The sequence below is a fragment of the Myotis daubentonii genome, chromosome 1 (genome assembly GCF_963259705.1).
Source record: "Myotis daubentonii chromosome 1, mMyoDau2.1, whole genome shotgun sequence".
Classification (NCBI taxonomy): Eukaryota; Metazoa; Chordata; class Mammalia; order Chiroptera; family Vespertilionidae; genus Myotis; species Myotis daubentonii.
Window position 1 is genome coordinate 188,471,401 of NC_081840.1, and position 23,139 is coordinate 188,494,539.

Genomic DNA, 23,139 nt, shown 5'->3' on the forward strand with positions numbered 1-23,139 from the left:
ATCATTTTTATTCTTTAGCACACATGTAGCAATTCATAAAATCCTCTGCAATTAGATCTCTTCGATAAAATAAAAAGGAGCAAGGAGAATGTACAGCATAGGAAGAGGATGATGTGTAAAAGTGTACATATTAGCCTGGCAGCTGTGGCTCAGTGGTTGAGCGTCAACCCATGAACCAGGAGGTCATGGTTCGATTCCCTGGGTTGCAGGCTTGATCCCCATTGTGGGGTGTGCAGGAGGCAGCCAATCAATGATTCTCTCTCATAATTGATGTTTTTTATCTCTCTGTTCCTCTCCCTTTCTCACTCTGAAATCAATAAAAACATATTTAAAATGTTTTAATGAAATGGTGTACATATTAGATAAAAATACAAATATGTATGTAATGACACATATATTGCCACACGCACACCTCATACCTTTATAATAAGCCAACAGAGACCCTAGGAACAAGGTAAAACAAAGATCACAGGGGCTATGAGGTAAACTGTGTTTTTATTCTTTCTAATAATTGAATAACACTTTTAAAATATATTGTTATATTATTTTGCCCTGACTGGGAATTGAACCCTGACCTCCTGGTTCACAGGTCGACGCTCAACCACTGAGCCATGCTGGCTGGGCATTAAATAATATTGTTAGCATAAAAATAACTAAGGTAACTTACATGTAATGGACATTTAAATGAAACTGGGCATTAATGTCAGAAAGTTTAGAGCTATGGGTATGATCTGAACTGCTTGGGACCACAAAACAATATGTAGTTTCAGAATAATGAATACTAATATGTTCTGTCTCCCAATGACTCACTGATGGTTTCCCCCTGCCCTTGTTGTTATCACAAATCTACTAGAAAATGTCTGTATCTAAGATTAAGGACCAACTAATCTTTTTTAGTAGTAGGTACTTTAACTTCCATTATCTTAATCCTTACATAAACACTTTGAGGTTAGTATTGTTATTACCACTTTAACATAAACATGAACTCCAAGGCAGTTAAATTTATGGTCACACAGCAAGTGGTAAAAACATAATTTAAATCTGGATCTCTTAATACCAATCCCACTGCCTCTGAGAAAAAAAAATGGTCTATGTAATTTACATAAATAAACACATAAACTTCACTTCTAATGAAGAGAAAATTTAAAGTATAACTACAAAGAATATATCCCACTTCCATGCCAATTGTGTGCAATATAATATTACTAAAAATGTTTAAGATAAAAATGCTCTTGGTTTCCAATTTTAGATGTTCTCAAAAATGAAATTTACATTTCTTTGTGTTTTCATTTTCATAAAGGAAAAAATGGGGGAGGAAGGGGGCAGATATTCAACTCAGTCTGTTTAGCACTGAGATTAAATAGTAACTCCAAACCACTGCTCTGTAACAAATAAAGAAAATATGCTAAAAACAATAGCAATGTAATTACAAAAGCAATAATGCCACATGCTTCTGAATGTGCTAATTCACAGACACAGCTAGGTGTCTGTAAGGTCCCACAATGATCATACAGCCATTTCTTCATTATTTCCATGTTGGTGTTCTGCATTTCAGGTTACTCCAACTGCAATTCCCATTTCAACCACTAATCAGGAATAGAATGAGACAGAGAATAAATCACAATAATTTTAACTGAGAAAGTCTAGAAGGAATTGCTAATGGATAAGCTTACATTTTATCAGACCAGTTTCCTAGTCTTCCATGGCAACAGAATTTTAAGAGCTCTCCCCACCAAAAGCAATATCAAAATAAGCATGTCATTAAAAATTCCAACCCCTTCTCATTCCCTAACTCCAAATAAAATACAGAAATATTTAAAATGTAAATATTAGACTAAGGAAAGTTAAAAATATCATCAGAAGGAGCTCTCTGAAGGAATTTCATAACTAAGAGGAAATCAATTTGAATATTTTTGCCTCTTTCAATTGCAATTGTTATGTTTTACTTAGAGAACTGCTGTCTGTTTATGATTTAATATAATGTAAACTCCAAGGGTCCAGAGCCAAGGCCTTCAGTTTATCTTGTTCACAGTTCTAGCCTCTGAGCTTGGCACTCTAGTGGCACTTAATAAGTATTTGTGAATGAGTGAATAATAACAGGGTATCGTTTTACCTCCATTTGAGTTACTATAAGCACTACTGTTCAGAGTCCATTTCCGATGGAGGGAGATGCTGTGTGCACACTTCAATAGCCTTCAGACTTGAAAAGCCTTAGAGTAAATAAGGAAGAAGTTTGTAGCTGGCCCAGAACTAACAGAAGGAAAGGACTCTGCCAAAGTAGCTTAAAGCCATCAGTCAGCAGTGGAACAGATAAAAAAAAAAACAAAAAAAAAAACACCCTGTGAAGGAAGAATCAAGAGGTGAGAATAAGAGGAGAAAATAAGGGAGCATGTCCACACTTCAGCAGAAGGAAAGGAGAGCCTTGGGTAGAAAAGTCTAGGAGAAATGAAATAACTCAAATATTGTAATTGGCTTTGAAAGTTAAGCAAATTTGGAGGAAGGAAGAAGACTTGAAAAGATCCAGATAACTATCAAAGTATGTGAGTCAAGTTCTAGCCAAAAGCTAAAGTCATCCCTAATGTATGGGGCAAAGATAATGGAAGGGACATCCTTCTAGAGAGAAATAGAAGTGCACAGAGGCCAAACCACAACATAATAAACACCTATGCCAATGAGTCCTCACAGAGACTACTCTAAAGACCATTCTCTACCTGTTGAGATCTCAGCTGTCCAGATGCCACTTAATAATCTTTCCAACTTCAACTACCTTCACCCTATTCTCTCCCATTTTTGAGTTTTCTGCTACTCTTTGGGCTTTTCCCAAGAGTCAATGTTAGGTCTTAGACTTCAACGTCAAATAGACAAGGTTCATCTCTTCTAATTCTTTTAAAATTTCTATCAACAAAAGAAAAATGCTCTAACCATGGATACTCCCATCTAATCTAATAAAAGACAAACATGCAAATTGACCATACCTTCGCTATGCCTTAAGCCATGCCCACCAGCCAATCAGAGCACTATATGCAAATTAAACCAACCAAGATGGTGCCCCGGCAGCCAGAGAGCTGAAGCGAGCAGGAGGCTTGGTTGCTCCAGTGATGGAGGAAGCCAAGCTTCCCAGCCAGCTCTGAGCTCCACTGGAAGCAACAAAGTTTCAAATAGAAGATAATAAACCCCAGATACCTGCTTTCAGCTGGCCGTGGCCACAGAGCTGGAGTGAGCAGGAGCCAGCTCTGAGCTCCACTGAAGGCAACAAAGTTTCAATTATAGAAGGTAAATAAATCCCAGAATAAAAAGAAAAAAAGAGGCTGGGAGCTCCCATCGCCGGGGGGCTTGGCCAGCCTGAAAATGGCCCTCAGCCCCTCACCCAGACTGGCCAGGCACCCCAATGGGGACCCCCCACCCTAAAGGGGGTGAAGCCAGCCTGAAAACAGCCATCAGCTCCTGACCCAGGCTGGCCAAACCTCCATGGAGTGAGGGTCCCCACTGGGGGGGACTTGAATAGCCTGAAAACACCCATCAGCCCCTCACCCAGGCTGGACAGGCACCCCAAAAGGACCCCCACCCTGATCCAGGACACCCTTCAGGGCAAACCAGCCAGCCCCCACCCGTGCACCAGGCCTCTATCTTATATAATAAAAGGGTAATATGCAAACTGACCCTAACAGCAGAACGACTGGGAATGACTGGTCACTATGACATACACTGAGCACCAGGGAGCAGACACTCAATGCAGGAGCTGCCCCTGGTGGTCAGTGCGCTCCCACAAGGGGAGCTCTGCTCAGACACAAGCCAGGCTGATGGCTGCCAGTACTGCGGTGGTGGTAGGAGCCTCTCCTGCCTCCTCAGAAGCACTAAGGATGTCTGACTGCAGCTTAGGCCTGCTCCCCGCTGGCAAGTGGACATCCCCCGAGGGCTCCTGGGCTGCCAGAGTGATGTCTGGCTGTCAGCTTAGGCCCAATTCTCTAGGAAGCGGGCCTAAACCAGCAGGTGGTCATCCCCCAAGGGGTCCCAGACTGCGAGAGGGCACAGGCCAGGCTGAGGGACCACCGCCCCCCCGGCCAAGTGCACAAACTTTTGTGCACCGGGCCTGTAGTTTTAACAATATTACACTGGATATTTAATTTCTATTATGCTCTAAAACAGACAGATTTTATTAAGAAAGCATTTCATTATCTTTCTGCATACAGACACATATAAAAGACAGTTTAGCCCTAGCCATTTTGGCTCAGAGGATAGAGCATCAGCCTGCGAACTGAAAGGTCCCAGGTTCGATTCCTGTCAAGGGCACATGCCCAGGTTGTGGGCTTGATCCCCAGTGGGGGACTTGCAGGAGGCAGCCGATCCATGATTCTCTCTCATCATGGATGTTTCTATCTCTCTCTCCCTTTTCCTTCCTCTCTAAAAATCAATAAGAATATATTTTTTTAAAAAAGATAGTTTAACAAAAAACCACTACTCAGTTGAATAAACATTCAGAGCCAAACAAGGACTGAAAAACTTACTAAATAGAAAAGCCCCTTAAAGATACTAATTCTTTCCCTGTGTCTCACATGCATGCACGCACACACCCACAGCCTCCCCCCCTACCAACACACACACACACACACACACACACACACACACACAAATATATATATTTGTGTTCATATATATATATATATATGAACAAAAAGTTATTCTGCCTGGCTGGCATGGCTCAGTGGTTGAGCTTTGACCTAAGAACCACGAGGTCATGGTTTGATTCCCCGTCAGGGCACATGCTCAGGTCGCGGCCTCAATTCTCAGCGTGGGGTGTGCAGGAGGCGGCCAATCAATGATTCTCTCTCATCACTGATGTTTCTCTCTCTCTCTCTCTCTCTCTCTCTCTCTCTCTCTCTCTCTCTCTCTCTCTCTTTCTCTTCCCCTTCCTCTCTGAAATCAATAAAAATATATTTTCTTAAAAAAGAAAAGAAAATACTAAAAACAATATAAAACCACATCAATTTAAAAAAAAAAAAAACTGGTGGAAGACCAACAGAAACAGACTTCAAAAACTTTCTGGAAGAAGAAGAGCAGATGGTGTATTAGAACCTGGCACTTTTTGCAGAGTATAGAAATTGCAGTGTAAAATATGTGCAGAGAGGTATATGTCAAAAAGATCTTCCCTGCAAAACTCCAAAAACGCTTCACACTGGAAGAGGCCAAATATAATTGGGGTTGAAAGACATGAGTTTATGGAAACTCTATGCACAGAAAGTTTACCACCACCCCAGCGGGCAGAGCACCCAGCAGCCTTTTACACCACAGGGCTGTTTGCTAAAGAAGTGCTAGAGAACACAAGGGTAATTAGTGCAGGTGTTTGTACCTCAGAGCAAAGTCTTCTGAACTCTAGAATTTAGGGGATATATCAGGATAACATTTTCTACTCATTCAAAAACAAAAACTCTTTCTTAAATACAAATGAACAATTGAAGATGATCAAATATTTGAGAAAGCCTAAGACTAAAACACACACCAAAAAAAGAAACCCACACAATTTCAATTTTTAAAAATATATAATTTTAAAAGTGTAAATAAAAACTCTTACTAGTCTGCAGAGAGATTAAGAAGCTATTATAGCCTTGACCAGCGTGGCTCAGTGATTAGAGTGTCAGCCGGCACACCTAAGGTTCTCAGAGCATATACCTAGTTGTAGGTTCGAGCCCCTGCCCAGGTGGGATGCCTGGGGGAGGCAACCAATGTCTCTCTCTCTCTCTCTCTCTCTCTCTCTCTCTCTCTCTCTCTTTCTCTTTCTCTCTCCATCCCATCCCTTCTTCTTTCCCTCCCTTACACTCTCTCTAAAAATCAGTGAAGGTAAAAATAATCCTAGGGTGCATATTAACAAAAAAAAGAAAGAAAGAAGGAAACTATTATATTCATAAAACATGTACAAGATGTTATAAAAATAGAGCAAAAAAAATACTTTAGAATTATAATTACTTTTAAAGACCATATATCATTGCAAATAAAATAAACAATATAAAGGTTAGAAAATATTCCAAAAAATGTAAGGGTAGAGATGTTACAGTCCTTAGCTGGTTATCTAAAGGAAGAGAGCAAAGGGAGCCAGACATTGTTGAGCACATTCAGTTGGGAAGCTGAGGCCTGTTTGCTTCACTAGGAAGCTACAGCTTCACACCCCAAGAAATCAGCATTGTCCCTCCAAGGGGATTAACACCCCTCCCTTCTCCCAGCTGGTACTGGGCGGGGGAGGGGGGGGGGACAAGGACATGCCCAATGGTGCAGGGGGAGGTGTTTGACCCTAGAGGCCTGTCAGTCTAGCCTAGGAGGAAAGATCATTGGCTAGGGGGGAAGCCAATGCAAGCCTATGAAATTTGGTATTTTGAAAAAGCTCCTGGTTAAAATCCCTGGAGAAAAAGCATTCTCTCTCTCTCTCTCTCTCTCTCTCTCGGATTTGCACTCGCCCTGTGATGGCTGCCCCTGCCCTGTTACTTTCTGCTCTCTCCTGCCAGGGACCAGTCGAACATGGGGATCTGCTGGCCACCTAAGGCTGGCAGACTCGTGGGCTCTGAGGAACTATGAAGCATAACTCTGGGCACTAGCTTTCGTTTGGGCCTGCAGAAGCCACGGTGGGTCTTTCTCCGTGGCTGGGTGGAGAGGGGACATTGGAAGCGCAGGGGCAGGGGCAGCCATCACTAACGAGCCACCCTGCCACATCACCATCTCCTGTGAGTGATCCCCTGGAACAGCCTGTTTCCCACTGGAACAAACAGCCCGAAAACCTGAGAGAGAAGATCAGGGGAACAGAGGCTACTCCAGGAAGGCCAGCAGCCGACTATTAGGAGTCCTACTAACCCAGAACAAGGCATTGAAAAAGAAAACAGTATTAAAGAAAATACACCAGATCTAAAGGACATGTTTCTTCTAATCAAAAGGGTCCCAAGAGAAAAATAAACAAACCACACACACACACACACACACACACACACACACACATACACACACACACCCTGAATGTAGATGAATCATTGTGAAAATTCACAATACCAAGAATGACGAAAATATTCTAAGATATATTTTTTTTTTATCTACAGAGGAAAGAAAATAAGAATAAGACTCTTGGAATTCTCTTAAGCAACCCAGAATAGTAGAAGAGAATGGGACCATATTTTTAAATTTCTGGGAGAAAAATCATTTCAACCTGTATTCCTGTACTCATCCAAATAATACATGTGAAAAACAACAACAAACAACACAATGAAACTTTTAGGGAATAAAGTTTAGGGAATAAAAGGGAATATGCCCTTTCATACAAAATTACTTGAAGTGTAATTTACCAAAATGAAGGAACAGACTAAGAAAAACAGATACATAGTCTTGAACTCAGGAGAGCAGTGAAAGTAAAAGAACAGCAGATGTGCAGCAGGTCTCGAGGGCCAGGTGTCTTACGCAGCAAGAGGGTGGTGTGGGGCAGCGGGGGACAACGGGACGATGGATCTGCAAAAGAAGGAGGTATCTATAGGGTTCACTGTATCCCTGAGATGCTGAAAAAGTTTGGGAATAGGGGAATGTTAGCTGATTCTAAAAAATGTAATTTAAAACTCCAGGTTTAAAAAAATGTACAAAGATAAAATGTGATCATAGTCCATTCTATAGCTTTAGAGTAAACAATATTCATATAGTCATAATAATGTTATTACGCATCTCTGACTTTAGAACTGACTGACAAAAAAACACAGATTTTATTTGTAGAGACAAGAATGTAAGTCTAACCAATAATTACAATAAGTAGTGGAAGTACTTATGACAGAAGCCTGGAAGTGAAAATAGCAAGGAGAGGGGCAAGGAAGGGAATAGTGCAGAGAGGGGTAGGGAAGTCCATATCCCTTTCCTCAAGTAAGAAGTCAAAAGATCCCACCAATACTTGCCACAAAGGAATAAACATACAAAACAAATAAATAATAAAAGCACAGGTTTATTGCCCAAACATTACAAATGTAATTAACAGAACTAAGAGGAAGATACAAACATATTTAGAGGACAGAAACATGGTTGCATAAAATAGGTAAAATGTTTTCTAGAAAAGAAAAAAATCAACAGACAATATCTAAGATTGATAAACCAGAAACAGCAAGGTAAGCTAATTATAAAGAGAGATAGAGATTCCTAAAATAAAATTTTTTAATAGAAACAATTTAAAGAATTACAAATGGTTGTTACAAGGGCAGGCCCAGGAATATGAAGCCAAGCAGTCCATTTTTCATTTGAAATCCTTCTGTGCTCTTCAATTTCATAATGATTTGCACATAATACTTTAATAAAAATACAATACATATCTATCATATGATAAATGTTAAGTATGTCTACTTTTATTATTTCTAAGTACCTGAGAATAAGTTGAAACATTATTGACTAGCAGACAACCTCGGAAGATTTAGTTAGATCAAATTTCAATGTAAACATTAAGATCAAAATTTAAATAAATTTAAAATCAAGTTTTAAATAGTTTTAACATGCTCCATGAAATAATAAATATTTACACTATTTTTAAAATCACAGCAAGGGAAATGTTTCCTGAAGGTTCTGTCTGAATTATCAAAGATTTACACCGATAGCTTTAGTCAACAAAAACACTTATACCTGAAAATTACATGCAGAAAAAAAATTATGCACAGAAAAGCCATTTAATATAGTTCTGCATCAACAGCCAAATAAATACATACATATGGATGTCAATATCAATGTCGATACAGACATAGTTTATAAGTATTGGCTATATTAGATATACTTATAAACTTATAGTATATCTCATAAACTATAAGTTTATAAGTATTAGATATGTAAGTATTAGATAAGGATAAACACAGACATAGATATAAATAAAACTTTAAGAGTAATAGGCACAGTCTCTGGGCCTCCAGTCACAAATGTAGCCCCTCCTCATGGCTCTTGATTCATGGCTCACAAACAGGGATTTGGGGAAAAGTCATTCAAATTGGCTTCCTGGGCAGTAACTCCACATGGCCTTGCTGACGCACATCCAATTAGTTAATACACATTGAGCAATCAGTAATCACAGGTCACCCGCAACTCAGAGAGCAGCCTCCAGAAAAGGAGGTCACAAACATCTCTGGGCCCCTAATGCCTCTATCCCCCAAGTGGCCCTGAAGACTGTCCTCATTTACGAACCGTAAGTCCAGGTGACAGCAAAGGCAGGGGACAGCCCCTTTCCTGGTGTGCACTTACTCAGACCCTCCTTTTCCCCCCTTGGAGAAAATCAGCCAAATGACCTCTAGATTCCAAGTGGTGTGACAGCTTTGAGGCCATGTTGGGAATTCTAGGGTCATGTTGGGAATTCTGATCAGAATTAAGATGCACCCAGGATTTCCCTCTTAATGAAAAACCAGAGCTGAACTGAGATGCTTGCAGTTCCAAGCTGATCCTGTCCTACTCCGAAATCATGTCGTCATCTACTTCCAGGAAATGCCAAGGGACCCGGCTGGTGTAGCTCAGTGGTTGAACGTCGACCTATGAACCAGGAGGTCATGGTTCAATTCCCGGTCAAGGCACATGCCTGGGTTGCAGGATCACTTGATCCCCAGTGTGGGGCATGCAGGAGGCAGCTGATCAATGATTTTCTCTCATCACTGATGTTTCTCTGTTTCCTTCTCCCTTCCTCTCTGAAATCATCCAGAGGGTAAGGATCTTTGACTCCATGACACAGATCTGCATGACACCAACTGCCACAGCCATCATTTTTCTGATGGTGGGTGGAGGTGTACAAGGTGGTGGCTCACACCTCACCTCTCTCAGATGAACCTAATGGTCCATAAGGAGAAATACAAAAAGAACCCCAGAGATAACTTGTCAGCATAGTATCATGGAAAGAAGACAACATTGAGTATGAAAAAGTGGTAAAACGGGTGTAATGCGCTTTTACAGGATTGTTGAAAGGATTAAGCAGGAAAACATGTGAACAAGAGTCCTGCACAGTTGTTCAGTCAACATTCATGGTTTTCTTCTTCCCTTTGGCCTGCAACCACATGCATAAATCCCCTCAGAACTCAAGGTCCTCAGGAAACTGTGATCTCCAGTCACCATGGTAGGATCCCACCATGTGTAATTTTCCAGACTAAGGAGACCAGTTCAGAGAACGGAGAGGCTGCAGCAGAGGGGTTGAAACAGTCTGAGCCAAATCAAGAAATGGGGACTGAGGCCTAAAGTAGCTGCTATTCATCACACAGAGGATATGAAGGGACTTCAGACAAACCAGAAGGTGTTCATCACACAGAGGGACTTCAGACAAACCAGAGGTAGAGGATTTCTAGGAAAAGTGTCAGATGTCTTGCTGAGCACAGAGGTCATTCATAAATATTTACCCGAGAAACCTATGCTTTTGATATGTTATATCGTGGTGACAGAAAGTTCTTAAGGTGATCGCTACTGTGATCTGAGGAGACTGTGGTCTCAGTTCATTCTAGCACCTCTCCCTCTGATTTGAGGGCAATATATGCCTTTCTATATTTACTACTACAGTGGAATAGAGGGTGAAATGAGTAGAACAAGAGCAAAGGGTAAAACGCATGAAACCTCAATCAACAACCCCCCAAAAAGATGCAGAGACTCCAAGAATGCTTCACCAGGGTCTAGTTATGCTGTTTAACGATTGCATAAATCAATGTGCAAAGATCCTTTTCTAGAAAATCTATTTTTGGCTAAATTAAAACGAAGAAGGGGAAAAAGCAGAAAATGAGGGGGGAAAACCTCATATCAGTAATAACCTGAATCAGTATCAAAACCTTAGCTTTGGAAATTCATCTAGTACAGTAGACTGGAATTTTCTCACAATTACATGTTATCTCTAGAGGAATATAATACAGATGGTATAAGTTTAAATGCCCCAAGGGGTATATACACTGGAAGGTTGTGTATGTTATTATAGACGTGGCTCATAGAATCACAGAATTAAAAAGTACCTGGAGATCATAACCAAGTTCTTTCCCAAACAGTTCTATAATATCAGAGAGAGCCAGTCTCTTAATATCTGCTTATATATTTTGGATGACAGGAACCTTGCCACATAATGAGGCAACCAATTTCATTGTAATAAAGCTCATGATTCGCTGTGGCAAATTTCTCAGGTAAGTAGCAGCATGTAGATGGACCAAGAGGCTGTATGTGCCATTTCAAAGCACACATATGCATAGCAGGAGCTCACTTTCATTTAAATACACATAACTTCTTAGCAATAACGTACATCCTCATATGTTCCCAGGACTGACTATGGATTTCATAACAGAGGACCTTGCTTTACCTTTACAATTCTCTGGCCTGGGGAGGTGGTCTCTGCAGCTCTCATCCCCCCCCCGCACCCCCCCCAAAAAAAAAACCTCTTAAACAAAGGTACCTTGATAGGAAAAGTCTATATCCTCATACAAAAGAGATGGAACTATCTCCTTGCCAACTGGAAAATCACGGAAATTCGTGAATTGTGAAAACAAAAATTAAATTCAGATCCCTATCTAAAACATCAGGAGTCTTGAGTCAGTATCTTCTCTCCTAAAATGTTCACCCAGAGAGCCTGGTTCTGTTCTCCGAAGCAGCAAAGTCTACTTTCCTCCACATGTTTGTATTAAGCTAGCCCTCATCCTGCGCCAACTGAGTTTCCCTTTCTCCGATTCCTCTAAACAACATTCCTAGGCTGAGTCAGATCTCTTGCTATCTGATCACTTCCTAGATCAGCAGTCACCAACCAGTGGTCAGCGGACCATGGTGGTCTGTGAGGTCCGAAAGGTTGACGACTACTGTCCTAGCCTAGATGGTCTCTATGTTCTCATTCTCCCCCTTCAGTTGTGACTCACTCTCTCTACACACACTCCCACTTTGCTCAGGAGAATAAGTTTATCACAAATATCACTCTCCGCTTGGTAACAATTGGTTGAAGCAGTAGGTCTCTAAAGGTGAAGACTTGTCTGCCTTATTCATTGTATTTTCCCAGCACCTAGCTGAGCACTGGCCACTGAGCTGGTTCAAAATATTTACATGAGCCCTAACCGGTTTGGCTCAGAGGATAGGGCATCGACCTGCGGACTCAAGGGGCCCAGGTTTGATTCCGGTCAAGGGCATGTTCCTTGGTTGCGGGCACATACCCAGTAGGGAGTGTGCAGGAGGCAGCTGATCGGTGTTTCTCTCTCATCGATGTTTCTAACTCTCTATCCCTCGCCCATCCTCTCTTTAAAAAATCAATAAAATATATTTTAAAAATATATTTACATGAATGAATGAATGGACAGTTTACATGAATTAATATAACACCCAAAAACTCTATCACTATAACTGGACATAGTGAATTTATCATCACTAAAGGAGAAGGGATACTACCAATTCAAGGGGATAATAATCATTCTTACTGAAGACAATAGTCTCAAACACCACTGACATCATTACAAATAAAAATAACCTACACAGCTCAGCCACTAGCTAGTCCAAAGGAAATGTCACTTTCTTACAGGCTCTAGGCAGTTCCCTCAAAAGACAGTTAAAAATTATTCAAAGATGTCCTTTAGAAATTGAAGAAATGAGTCAAGCTTGACACTGACGGCTATTCCTAAAATCCAGACCAAAGTCTAAGTGTGTGCTAGGAGAATCGATTTTTAAAGTAACACATTTATTGAGGGGAAAACTTGTCATTACAATTGGATTTACCCTATTCTTCCTCCTCAAAAAGGATGCTGATATTAGTTTCTCTGCCACATTCACCTAACAATACTGTTCTTTGACTGGTAACCATGGTTACTACTTGCAGAACCCATCACAGCGTATGGCTCTTTCTGAAGCAAAAGCTGATCATGGCCCGTGATAGTTTGTGCACTCCAGCTGTTTCCTGTAGTCGTTAAGAATGGGCCTTAGAAAACAGAACCATCCCAGCAAATTACACTTTGGAATGCTGACTTGTTGTCTCTCATTGAGAAATACCAGGAATTTCATTTTCTGACTTAAAACGATAAAACTCTGAATGATAAGTGTCCATACCTCTTATTAGCAAACAAGAGCACTCTCTATGGCTGAAAGTAGGAAGACCCGAAGACAGAGAGAATGAGAAGCAAAAGAGAAAAGGAAGCACGTCATCTGGAGTCTACACACCTGAATTCAAACCCTGGTGGGCCACTTACTGGATGACCTCAAGGACTCCCCTGCCACATAGGCAAGGTTACAGTAAAATAGCAACCTCAGAGTCTCATGGCTTAAAACAACAGTGACTTATTTCTCACTCATGATAATGTCCACAGTGGACTGGCTGGGCGTTTGGGCCTCCATCTTTGTCTTTAGACCAGGAATTAAATGCATGTAACTGCTCTCTAGAACACTGCCGCTATGAAGGAAAGGAGAATAGTTTCCCTGTAAATGACATTCATCATTCTGCTCATGTTTCATTGGCCAAAACAAGTCCTGTGGTCGCACATGACTTCAAATGGTTGAGGAAGTAGAATCCTCATATGTACCCAGAAGAGAGAGAGAGAGTTGTAACATTTGTGAATAGCCTTAATGAGTACTGTGAATACTTAACCTCAGTGAGCCTCAGCATCTTCCTCTATTATAAGAGGTCAGTGATGCTTAAGCTTCATAGAATATTTTGTGAGGATTAAATGAGACAGGGCCGGGTTGAATAGATGACAGCTGGTAATTGCCTTGGTAGTGATATCTCAACCATGGATAGAATGGTCTGGTCAACCAGAAATGGAGCCCCAGGCCCAGGAATTCTCACATTCTGCTACCGAAGAAATATCAGCAGCCAAAGAAAAGCAGCAGAGCTTCCTGATGCCACTGGGGCTGAGGTTGGTTAATTTGGGTGATGTGAAGATTCTGGTCTAACAAATTCGAAAAAAAATCATTTCTGCGCTCTTTTCAGTCTTTTATCTCATTTTCAGTTTAAGAATTCATTTAAACAACAAATATTCATGAAGTGTCTATGGATCCTGAAAGGCCCTGAGTGATAAACAAATCACAGTTCTCCAAAAGAACCCCAATCTGTGCACAAAGAATCACAATTCATGAACCACACTACCACCATCACTCACAAAAATATAGAAAAATAAAAAGGAAACTAAGCCAAATAAAATGTAGATGAATTTGAGAAGTTTGTTATCATTCCTTCTAAGAGTGCCCCATAGTAAAAAACAAAATTGGAACTGCCTATTATTCCAAAGGTTTCTCTCAAGCAAATGGATGCTGCACATTCTGGTTAAGTAGATGCTACGTTCCTCTCTTATTTGTTTTCAGATTGACAAAGTTCTTAAAGATGATGAAAGTATACCTTATCCTTATCAACCTAGTTTGGACAAATGAGATATAAGTGTGACTTAACAGTCCCCAGTTAGCAAATAATTTACCCATGGCAGACAAGATTCAGGTGGATGAATTAGTGCAGTCCAACTATTACTGAATATCTACTTAGTGTGTGGCATTGTGCTTGGCAATGGAGATTCAAATATAAGTGGGATATGGTTCAGGCCCTTTGAGCACTTTTCAACAATGAAGAAAACATGCTTGTACTATGGTGCAATGATAAAACAAGGCAGGAAGTATGAGAGCAGAAATGAAGGAGAGGAACTTTGGTGGAATGGAAAGAAAGGAGAAAGATGAAAAAGAATCGACTAGAAGAAATAAGAACTTCAAGGATAGGTTAAATTTAATCAGGTCAAGATATAGAGAGATTGAAAGGCATGGAATCTAAGAACATGAGAATCCAAATTATCACTGGACCTGGTAGTGCTAGAGTGGTAATGTCCAGAGATAATTTGAGTTAAGGAGAGACCAAGTCAAGGCACAAGTCACGGGTTAGAAAGCCAGACTTGTGAGCATGGGCTTGAGCATATAAAGGACAAAGACTTGTCATGCAAGGTTTTTGAGCAGGAGTGACTTGTTTGCTTTTGTGACCTAGGTCCTTCTAGCAGTTGTAGAGGATGGATATAAATGGGTAAGAATGGAAGCTGAGGAAACTAGGATATTGACATTGTTTTCACAAAGGATTATGAGGACTGACATAGAGCAGTTGTAATGGAGATTCAGTGAAGGGCAGGAAGAAAACAGGAGAGAGTGGAGAATGGAGGACAAGCAGGAGTCTGAGATGACAGGGGCTTGTGCCCTGACAGGAGATGGATGAGGAGCTACTGAGATGGAGGATGCATTAAGAGGAACAGACTTGGGACCTGAAATATCAAAACGTAAACACCATGAATATTCAGTTTACCACAAAAAGAACAGGCAAATTTCCGAAGATTCTGCCAACAATCTTCATCAAAGTAAAACTCTACTGCTAGCTGCCAAAAAGAAATTTCATTATTAACTTTGAAATTGATATCTGCAGCTAGAATATTACATTTGCTTTTCCTTCAGTCCCTTTACTCACATGTACGGACGTACTAATTCAAGTAGTTAGATTTTAAGCTGTCTCCAAGAATTAAATCCAGATGTTGTTTGGTCTAATAAGAATGGTTTACTGTTGTATATCTACATGAAAGGACCCCCATCAGTTTCAAATTAATCTAGTCCATCTCAGAAGTCTCCCATAAAACCACAGTCCCAGTGGTAGCCCTTGAACTGATAACCCCAGCCCTCCCTCACTATGAGAAAAGCCCTCATCCCCCATCTGCAAGAGTATGCAGAAAGAGAGTATTTTCTGTACACTGTCCTTACCTAGCTTCACACTGCTCTCGGCATTGCCGAGAAGGACACATGCCAAAGTCAAGGCTACAATTTCTGTTGTGACTGAGAGGTCGTCATTAGTACTGTCTACCAAATAGTTCTGAATCTCCACCTCTGAGCAAATGGGAGGATAACAGTTCTGTAAAGTTAGGTGGAGACATATGACTCACTATGGCGATGAAATGTGAGTGAAAGTAACATATGTCATGGCTGGGCAGAAGTTGAAGAGGCAGCGACAATTATTGTGGAAGTATGTATTGAGAGAAACCTTCTGTGAGCCTGGATTCTGAACAATGATGGTGAGCATAGATAGCTCCTTGAAGTTCCACATAAACATATAGTAATATGAGTAAGAAACTTCTGTGATGGTAATGAGCTGAGATGTTTGTGGTTAGTTGTCACTGTAGCATAATCCAGCCCATCTTGACTAGAGTTGTCATGAAAGGAAAAAGGTCAGGATCACCAGCTGTTCTTCCTACCCCCTCAAGCTATCCTCACTGTACTATTTCTCATCAATGTTCTCTGGGAGGCAAAGGGAGAATCAAAGTTACAAAACACATAGTAGACATCATTTCTTAATGACTCTTCTACTTCCCTTTCAATCCTTTCAATTATTACCACTGTGCTTTAATTTTACGTTTGGTTCTGTTACTCATTCTTTCAACATTCTGCTAGACACATGGAGCAATTGTCAAACCTTTTGGTCCCAGGACACCTTTACACACTTAAAAATTAAGAGTGTTTGTTTATCTTTCAATGTGTATCATATTAGAAACTAAAACTAAAATGTTAAAAATATTTATCAATTAAATTTCAATATTAATAAACCCATTACATGTTAGCATAAGTAATGTATTTTATGAAAAATAACTTGTTTCACAAAACAAAAAAAAATGTGATAAAAAGAACGGCATTCACATTATTACAAATCTCTTTAATGTATGGATTAATGAAACACAACTGGATTCTCCTGTCTGCTCTGTGCTCAATCTATTGAGATATGTATGTTGTTTTGGTTGAATGATATTTAAAAAATAAATCCTAAGACCTTTCAAACCCTCTGAAATTATCTCAGGGATACCCAGGGCTCTCCAGTCCTCACTTTAAGAAATAGTACTATAGTGCAAAGGTCAGAAAACTTTTTATTTATTTTTTTTTAAATATATTTTATTGATTTTTTACAGAGAGGAAGGGAGAGAGACAGAGCGTTAGAAACATCGATGAGAGAGAAACATCGATCATCTGCCTCCTGCACATCTCCCACTGGGGATATGCCCGCAACCCAGGCACATGCCCCCGACCGGAATTGAACCTGGGACCCCCCAGTCCGCAGGCCGACGCTCCATCCACTGAGCCAAACCGGTTTCGGCCAGAAAACTTTTTAGTAAATATTTTAGACTTTGTGGGCCATATGATCTCTGTTGCAAGTACATAAGTCTACAACTGTAGCATGAAAGCAGCCATTGACAATACATAAACTAATGAGTATGGCTGTGCTCCAGTAAAATTTTATTTATCAAACCAGGCAGGTAAGATTTGGTCCATGAGCCATAGTTTGCCCATCCCTGTGATAGAGGGTATCTACATGAATTAGACCTGGGCCCTGCCCTTAAGAAATGTGCAGAGGCAGTAAGATGCATACCCACACAGTATCTACACAAAGCAAAATGAGAAAATGTCATATGAGGAATATCAAAACAGTTGCTTTCAGAAAGTCAGTCGAGAGCACCTCAAGTTAGGATGGTTTCAAGGAGATTGTGGGCCTTGAACAATGGGCAGAATTTTGACAGAAAGTCTCAGGAGAAAGAAGAGTATTCCAAGTGGAAAGAATGCCTTGGGCAAAGACACTAACAGAGGGAAGCATTCAGCAAATTCAAGTAATGGTAAGAAGCTGCTGAAATGTAGTGTAAATAAAGGGAAATACATTAGCATGAAATGCCACTTACTCAACTTTCAGTCACTGTGCAATGAGACTTGAATGCCAGGCCTAGTGTTTTGGATGTTGTTTGAGATGCACTGAGTTGCCCTTGACCATTTCCACATGAGGAGGTAACTTATCAGCCAGATATGGTAAGATAAACTGGAAGCAAAATGTCAAATGTGATTGCATATGCCCAACTACAAGCAGTGACCACAAATAACAGGCTACTGAGTTAGACTGAACAAGAGGAAAGAAGGACCAGAACCAAAGCAATGACAGTAAGATGAGAATGGAGACAGAGGTAAGCAACAGTACAGAGGTAACAATTAACAGATGCAGTGATTCAATGAGGGTAGAGGGGAAGAGAGAGTATATAATCAAGGACGGCTATACGTTTCCAAGTCTGAAAGAAGGAAGAAAGATGGTAAGAAACAGGAAGGTCAGAAAAAGGAACAGCTTTGGTGATGAGAGAAAGAATGTGAATATGAACATAGTCTACATATCACCATCTTACCAAGCACAAGTTTGAATGTTTGCAAATACCAAAATCTCCTTGTTGAGCAAGGTGAAGACATGCCAGAATGTGTAGAAGATGGTAAAAAAAAAAACAAAAAAAAAACCCTAAACCTTACTTTCTTCTTTGAAGTTCAGACATAAGAGTCCCAACAGCTGATCTCAACTTCCAATAACTGCGAAAGGACACAAGTGATTTCTCAGGGCTCCGAGGATGCCGGTGCTAGGTGTGAAATTGACTTCCCAGATAAGCGCTAGAGTGAAGCCATTCTGGACCTCCCAAGGAAGGGTCTGCTCCTGTTCTCTAATAATGGCAAAGCATTTAAGTGGGTATTAGTTTGTCCTGAAAAGGAGACTTTCCTTTTGCTCTCAGTGGCCAGGGCTGGTCCCAGACCTGCCAGTGAGATCTGTAGGAGGAAATCATTTTTGGTTTTGTCCCAACTTCTAATTCAATACCTTGGCAGCATTTGAAATGGGTAAGAGCTGTAAGCTCATATCTGCCTCAAGTGACAACTAAGATAAGAAGCATACAATGTAAAAATGATGAGCGCTTACACCAAAAGCAGCTTTAAATAGAGCTTTATAAAGGTAGTTACTTCAAGTGACAGCAAGCCTGAAGATGCCTTGCTAAGAATACTAAAAGATTTAATCATTAGAACCTTGTTCACAAACCTGTGTTTCAGCTGATATTTTGGCAGCGTTTTTGAAAAATAATTCCGTGTTAGCTATCAGAATAAACTGCTAATCAAATTCCTCAGACCAGGATGAGCAGAAATATGGGGAAATCGTTTTCCAGGTAGTAAACAATATTCATTTCTGGTTAATAGTTGAGTGTGGCCAAGATGGGCCCTAGTAAATACTGAGCTGCTGTTTGCTTTTAATGAAATGTCCAAGTGTCAAGAATCAATAATTGTTTACTATACAACGCCCATGTTTCAAGTACCTACACTGCACTGGCCAACACACAAAAGCATGAGATATAGCACCTGCCCTAAAGGAGATTTTTTATATAGTTGAAACCAAAAAACACAAACAATGCAGCACCCAAAGACAACATAACAGTAAATTTTCAATTGTGGGGCACAGGCAGCAGCAACTCTGAAATGTTAAGACCTGGAGAGAGATCTTTCATGCTTACTAGAACTGTTTTATCAGGGAGATGACACTGCATTCAGACAGACCCTGGTGGATAGTTTTGAATAGGCAACCTTGAAAAGGCCCTCTTGGAAAAACAGAGGAATCAATGAAGACACAGAAGTAGGACTTGACACAACATAAGCCAAAAGAAAAAGAGAAGTTGATTGGACTATAGGTTCATCCTGAAAAAAGATGAGAATTGGGTTGGCTAGGTAGGTAGAACAAGGATTAGTAACAACACTTTTCATACCTTCGTTGTTTAATATATGTATCCAAAATTTACTGAATTGGTGTGGTAGGTATAAGAAGTCCTGGAGAAGATGATTAAGATTATACATCAAAGTTGTTTATTTAGGGAGTGAATATATCACATAAATAGACTATGAGAAGGATCCTCTCTTATAACTAAAATGTGTTTTCTTAGAAAGACTGACCCAGATGTGGTCTTAGGTTGATTTCCAAGTAGTTACCATATTTCCATATCATCAACAAACTAAATATTTTGGTCAATTTTCTTGATGCTTTATCCACAATATTTTAGTGTCTGAATGTCTGACATGGAATAAATAAAATTTTCATAGGATAAGACCAACTACAATTTGTTGAGCAATTCCTATAAGCACTTTGCTAATAACAGTGTTGCTGAATTTACTGAGTGCTGAGCAATTTGCTAAATATTTTACATATTTCTAATTTAATTCTTACTACAATCCTATGTTGGTAAAACTAATTCAATTTTATAGTTGAGAAACCCAAATGTACAGTAGAGAAGTAATTTGCCCAATGTCTGGAGGCCAGCAAATGGCAGATGCAGGATTCAAACCCAATCCTGCCTGACTCCAAACCCCAATGACTAAACTTCTTACCTAAATTTATTTTTTATCTCAGAGGCATCATTGGGGGGGGGGGGCACTATTTAGAAGGAATGGATGATTCTTTCAGAGAAAATACTATTAATGTCAGAGCTTCATTGTGGGGTCAGTAGAAGATTTTTTTGGCAATCTGACCATGTGAATATCCTATACTTTAATTTCAACAACATTGCCCATCAATGGTATAGATCAAACTACCTTACGGTGAAGTTCAAGTTCTGCCCTATACAAGTCAGTATCTGTGTGATTTGGACAAGTTGCTAAAGCTCTCTAAGTACCATTTCTTCATCTGCAAAATGTGAATATTAACAATAGTCATTGTACAGGATTGTTCAAAAAATGAAATGGTATTACACAAAGTACTTAGCTCAGGGTTTTTATCTGGAAAGTAATAAATTAATGTTTGAAACCTGTATTATGAGTCAAGTAAAATTAGACCTACTTTATATCAGAAATCATTACCAAGGTAATAGTTCAATAAGAGGCCCTTCCTCCAATTCTCCCACCACCAAATTCCAACTCTTCCTTTAAGATTTAGCCCCAAAATCATCTATTCCAAAGTCTCTTCTACCAACACAACTCCCAGGCCAAGTAGATCAGATGTTCCCATAATCTTATGTATTCGAGTGTGCGTGCATGTTTTTTCAGTCATTTCACATAGCATTTTGTACAATTTTTATCTATTGTGTCCTGCCTCCCTCATTAGGAAAAAAAAAACCTGAGGGCAAAGACTCATGTACTTATCTCTAAACTAGAGGCCCAGTGCATGAATTTGTGCACGGGTAGAGTCCGGCCAGTCTGGCCCCAATTGGTGGATCAGGGTGGGCCTGTTGGGAGGAGGAGATGGCGAGAGGTTGGCCAGCCAGGCCACCCCGATCAGGCCCAATCAGGGCAGGGCCGGCTGAGGGGAGGGGCTGCAGGCAATTGGCTGGCGAGCCCCAACCCTGAATGGGGTGGGGGGAGCTGTGGACCAGCAGCCTGGGGGAGAGGCCATGGATGGTTGGCCAGCCAGCCCTACCCCTGATTGGAGTGGGGGTGCCAATCGGGGATGGAGCTGGCTTGGGGGAGGGGCTGCGGGCCGCTGGGGGTGATGAGGGCCCATTGGGGGCAGGGATGGACAGGGGGAGGGGCTGCAGGAGGTTGGCCAGTCGGCCCCACCCCCTATTAGGGTGGAGGGGGGTGATCAGGGGTGGGACTGGCTGGGAAGAGAGGCTACGGGCCCATTGGGGTGGGGCGGCCCATCGGGGGCAGGGCCAGGGGAGGGGGGGAATGGCCAGGGAGGGGCGATTTGGTCTGCCACCCAGCGCCTGATCAGTGCAGGAGAGGCCGATCAGGGGTGGGGCAGCTGGGGGGAGGATGGAGGGGGCGAGGGAGGTTCACCTACAGCTCCACCCCCGGATCAGCCGGTTTGCTGGACACAGTGGGCATCATAGTGACCGGTCGTATAGCGTTCCAGTTGCTAGCTTTTTATATATACAGATACCCAGTGCATCTATATCCTTAGTGGAAATAAAGATTACTAATAGTTTCTAAAAATGTTAAATTTACTCCACTGAAAGCCATGGAATAGTGTAGCACACCAAACACCATTTTAGGATGAACTAAAATGTCCCCATGGCATCAACGGAGAAAGACATCTTCCTAGGAAAGTGAAATTTACTCACACTAAAACAGTAAGAAGCTTAAATCAATAGGCTTAGGTAATAATAAATAGTTAAGGCTGAATGTCACCATGGATGGGTTTCTTGACAACTAAAATTTATAGTACGCATAATCAAATCTGGAAATCCCAGGGGAAAGTCCATGCAGTTTTCTGTGCATGTTCTTTTATCTTTGGATTTTAGGTATGTAAACATGTCTCTTCTACAAAGTTTTTTATTTTAAAAATAAAGATTCTATTATATTATTGTTTCACTGCCCATAACACCTACTGCCTTTCTAGCAGGTGACAGGAATCTGGATTTATTTATTTTTAGACCATTAACTTAATAGTAAGTTCTTCCTCTTACCTATCACTTGAATGCTTTCAAACCACCCTCAGAGATCTCATCTCCAGTATCTTCCTCACAATCCTCTGAAGGAAGCTAAGAAGTGCTCCATGGAGGAGGTGCTGCCAGTGCCAGGCCTAACCTTTGTCTCAAACTCTTTGCACTGCCCCTAGCCAGGTAGCTCAGTTGGTTAGAGTGTTGTACCAATTTTCCAAGGTTGCAGGTTCAATCCCCGATCAGGTCACATACAAGAATCAACCAATGAATGTATAAATAAGTAAAACAACAACCAATTTCTCTCTGCCTCCCTTCCTCCCTCCCTCCTTTCCTCTCTCTCTCTCTAAAATAAGACAAAAAAAAAAAAAAAAAAAAAAAAAAAAACCTCTTTCTGCTACCTTACAAGGTATTCAACTTGAACTCAGGATGGCAGATTATTCAGAGAACACATTTTTGCTGTACAATTTGGTAGCAGCAGGAATAAACCAGTAACTGTGAGTTTAGGAATCTGCAAGCCTTATCTTTTCAGGCATCCTAAGGATGCCCTCCACTCAGTAACCATCAGCCCAGTCTCGCTGCCCTCCCACTGCCCACCACTGCCACCGCCACCACCACCACCACCACCACCATCCTTGCCCTTGCCCCAGTCATTGACTTACTCAGCCATCCCACGCTGGGAGCACGCCGCACTCGAGGGTCATCGTCCAGGGTGCGGGTTGCTAGGCAGGGCACTGAGTTCTCAAGCGGGCTGCGGGCTTTAGTGTCAGAAGCAGAAGACAGGAGGAGGAGGAGGACACATGAAGCAGCCACAGCAAGGATGAGGATGGAGCGTTAATTAAGAAGAAAAAATACTAAAGCAAATCACACAAACGGGTTAAAGGAGAATAATGACATATTACATTGACACACACCCCCTCCCCTGACCCTGCATCCTTTGATGGAACAAATTCCAACACAGAAGGAAAACATTACATTCAATCATGACAGTTCCCTCGGTACCAGTGGATGATCCGCCCTGTAGTGC

At 41.0% G+C, this 23,139-nt stretch overlaps 1 protein-coding gene across 5 annotated transcripts in view; it reads right to left on the reverse strand.

Moving 5' to 3' along the window:
- Nucleotides 1–23,139, reverse strand: part of SLC4A4 (solute carrier family 4 member 4) — a 340,638-nt gene that overhangs the window by 141,051 nt on the left and 176,448 nt on the right. For 3 of the 5 annotated variants that reach the window (XM_059669116.1, XM_059669108.1, XM_059669098.1), the window contains one exon: nt 22,775–22,870. The exons of the other annotated variants lie outside the window; for them this stretch is intronic. In XM_059669116.1, the coding sequence (XP_059525099.1) occupies nt 22,775–22,870 (96 nt within the window). The remainder of the gene's footprint in view (nt 1–22,774; nt 22,871–23,139) is intronic. 5 annotated transcript variants of the gene reach the window in all.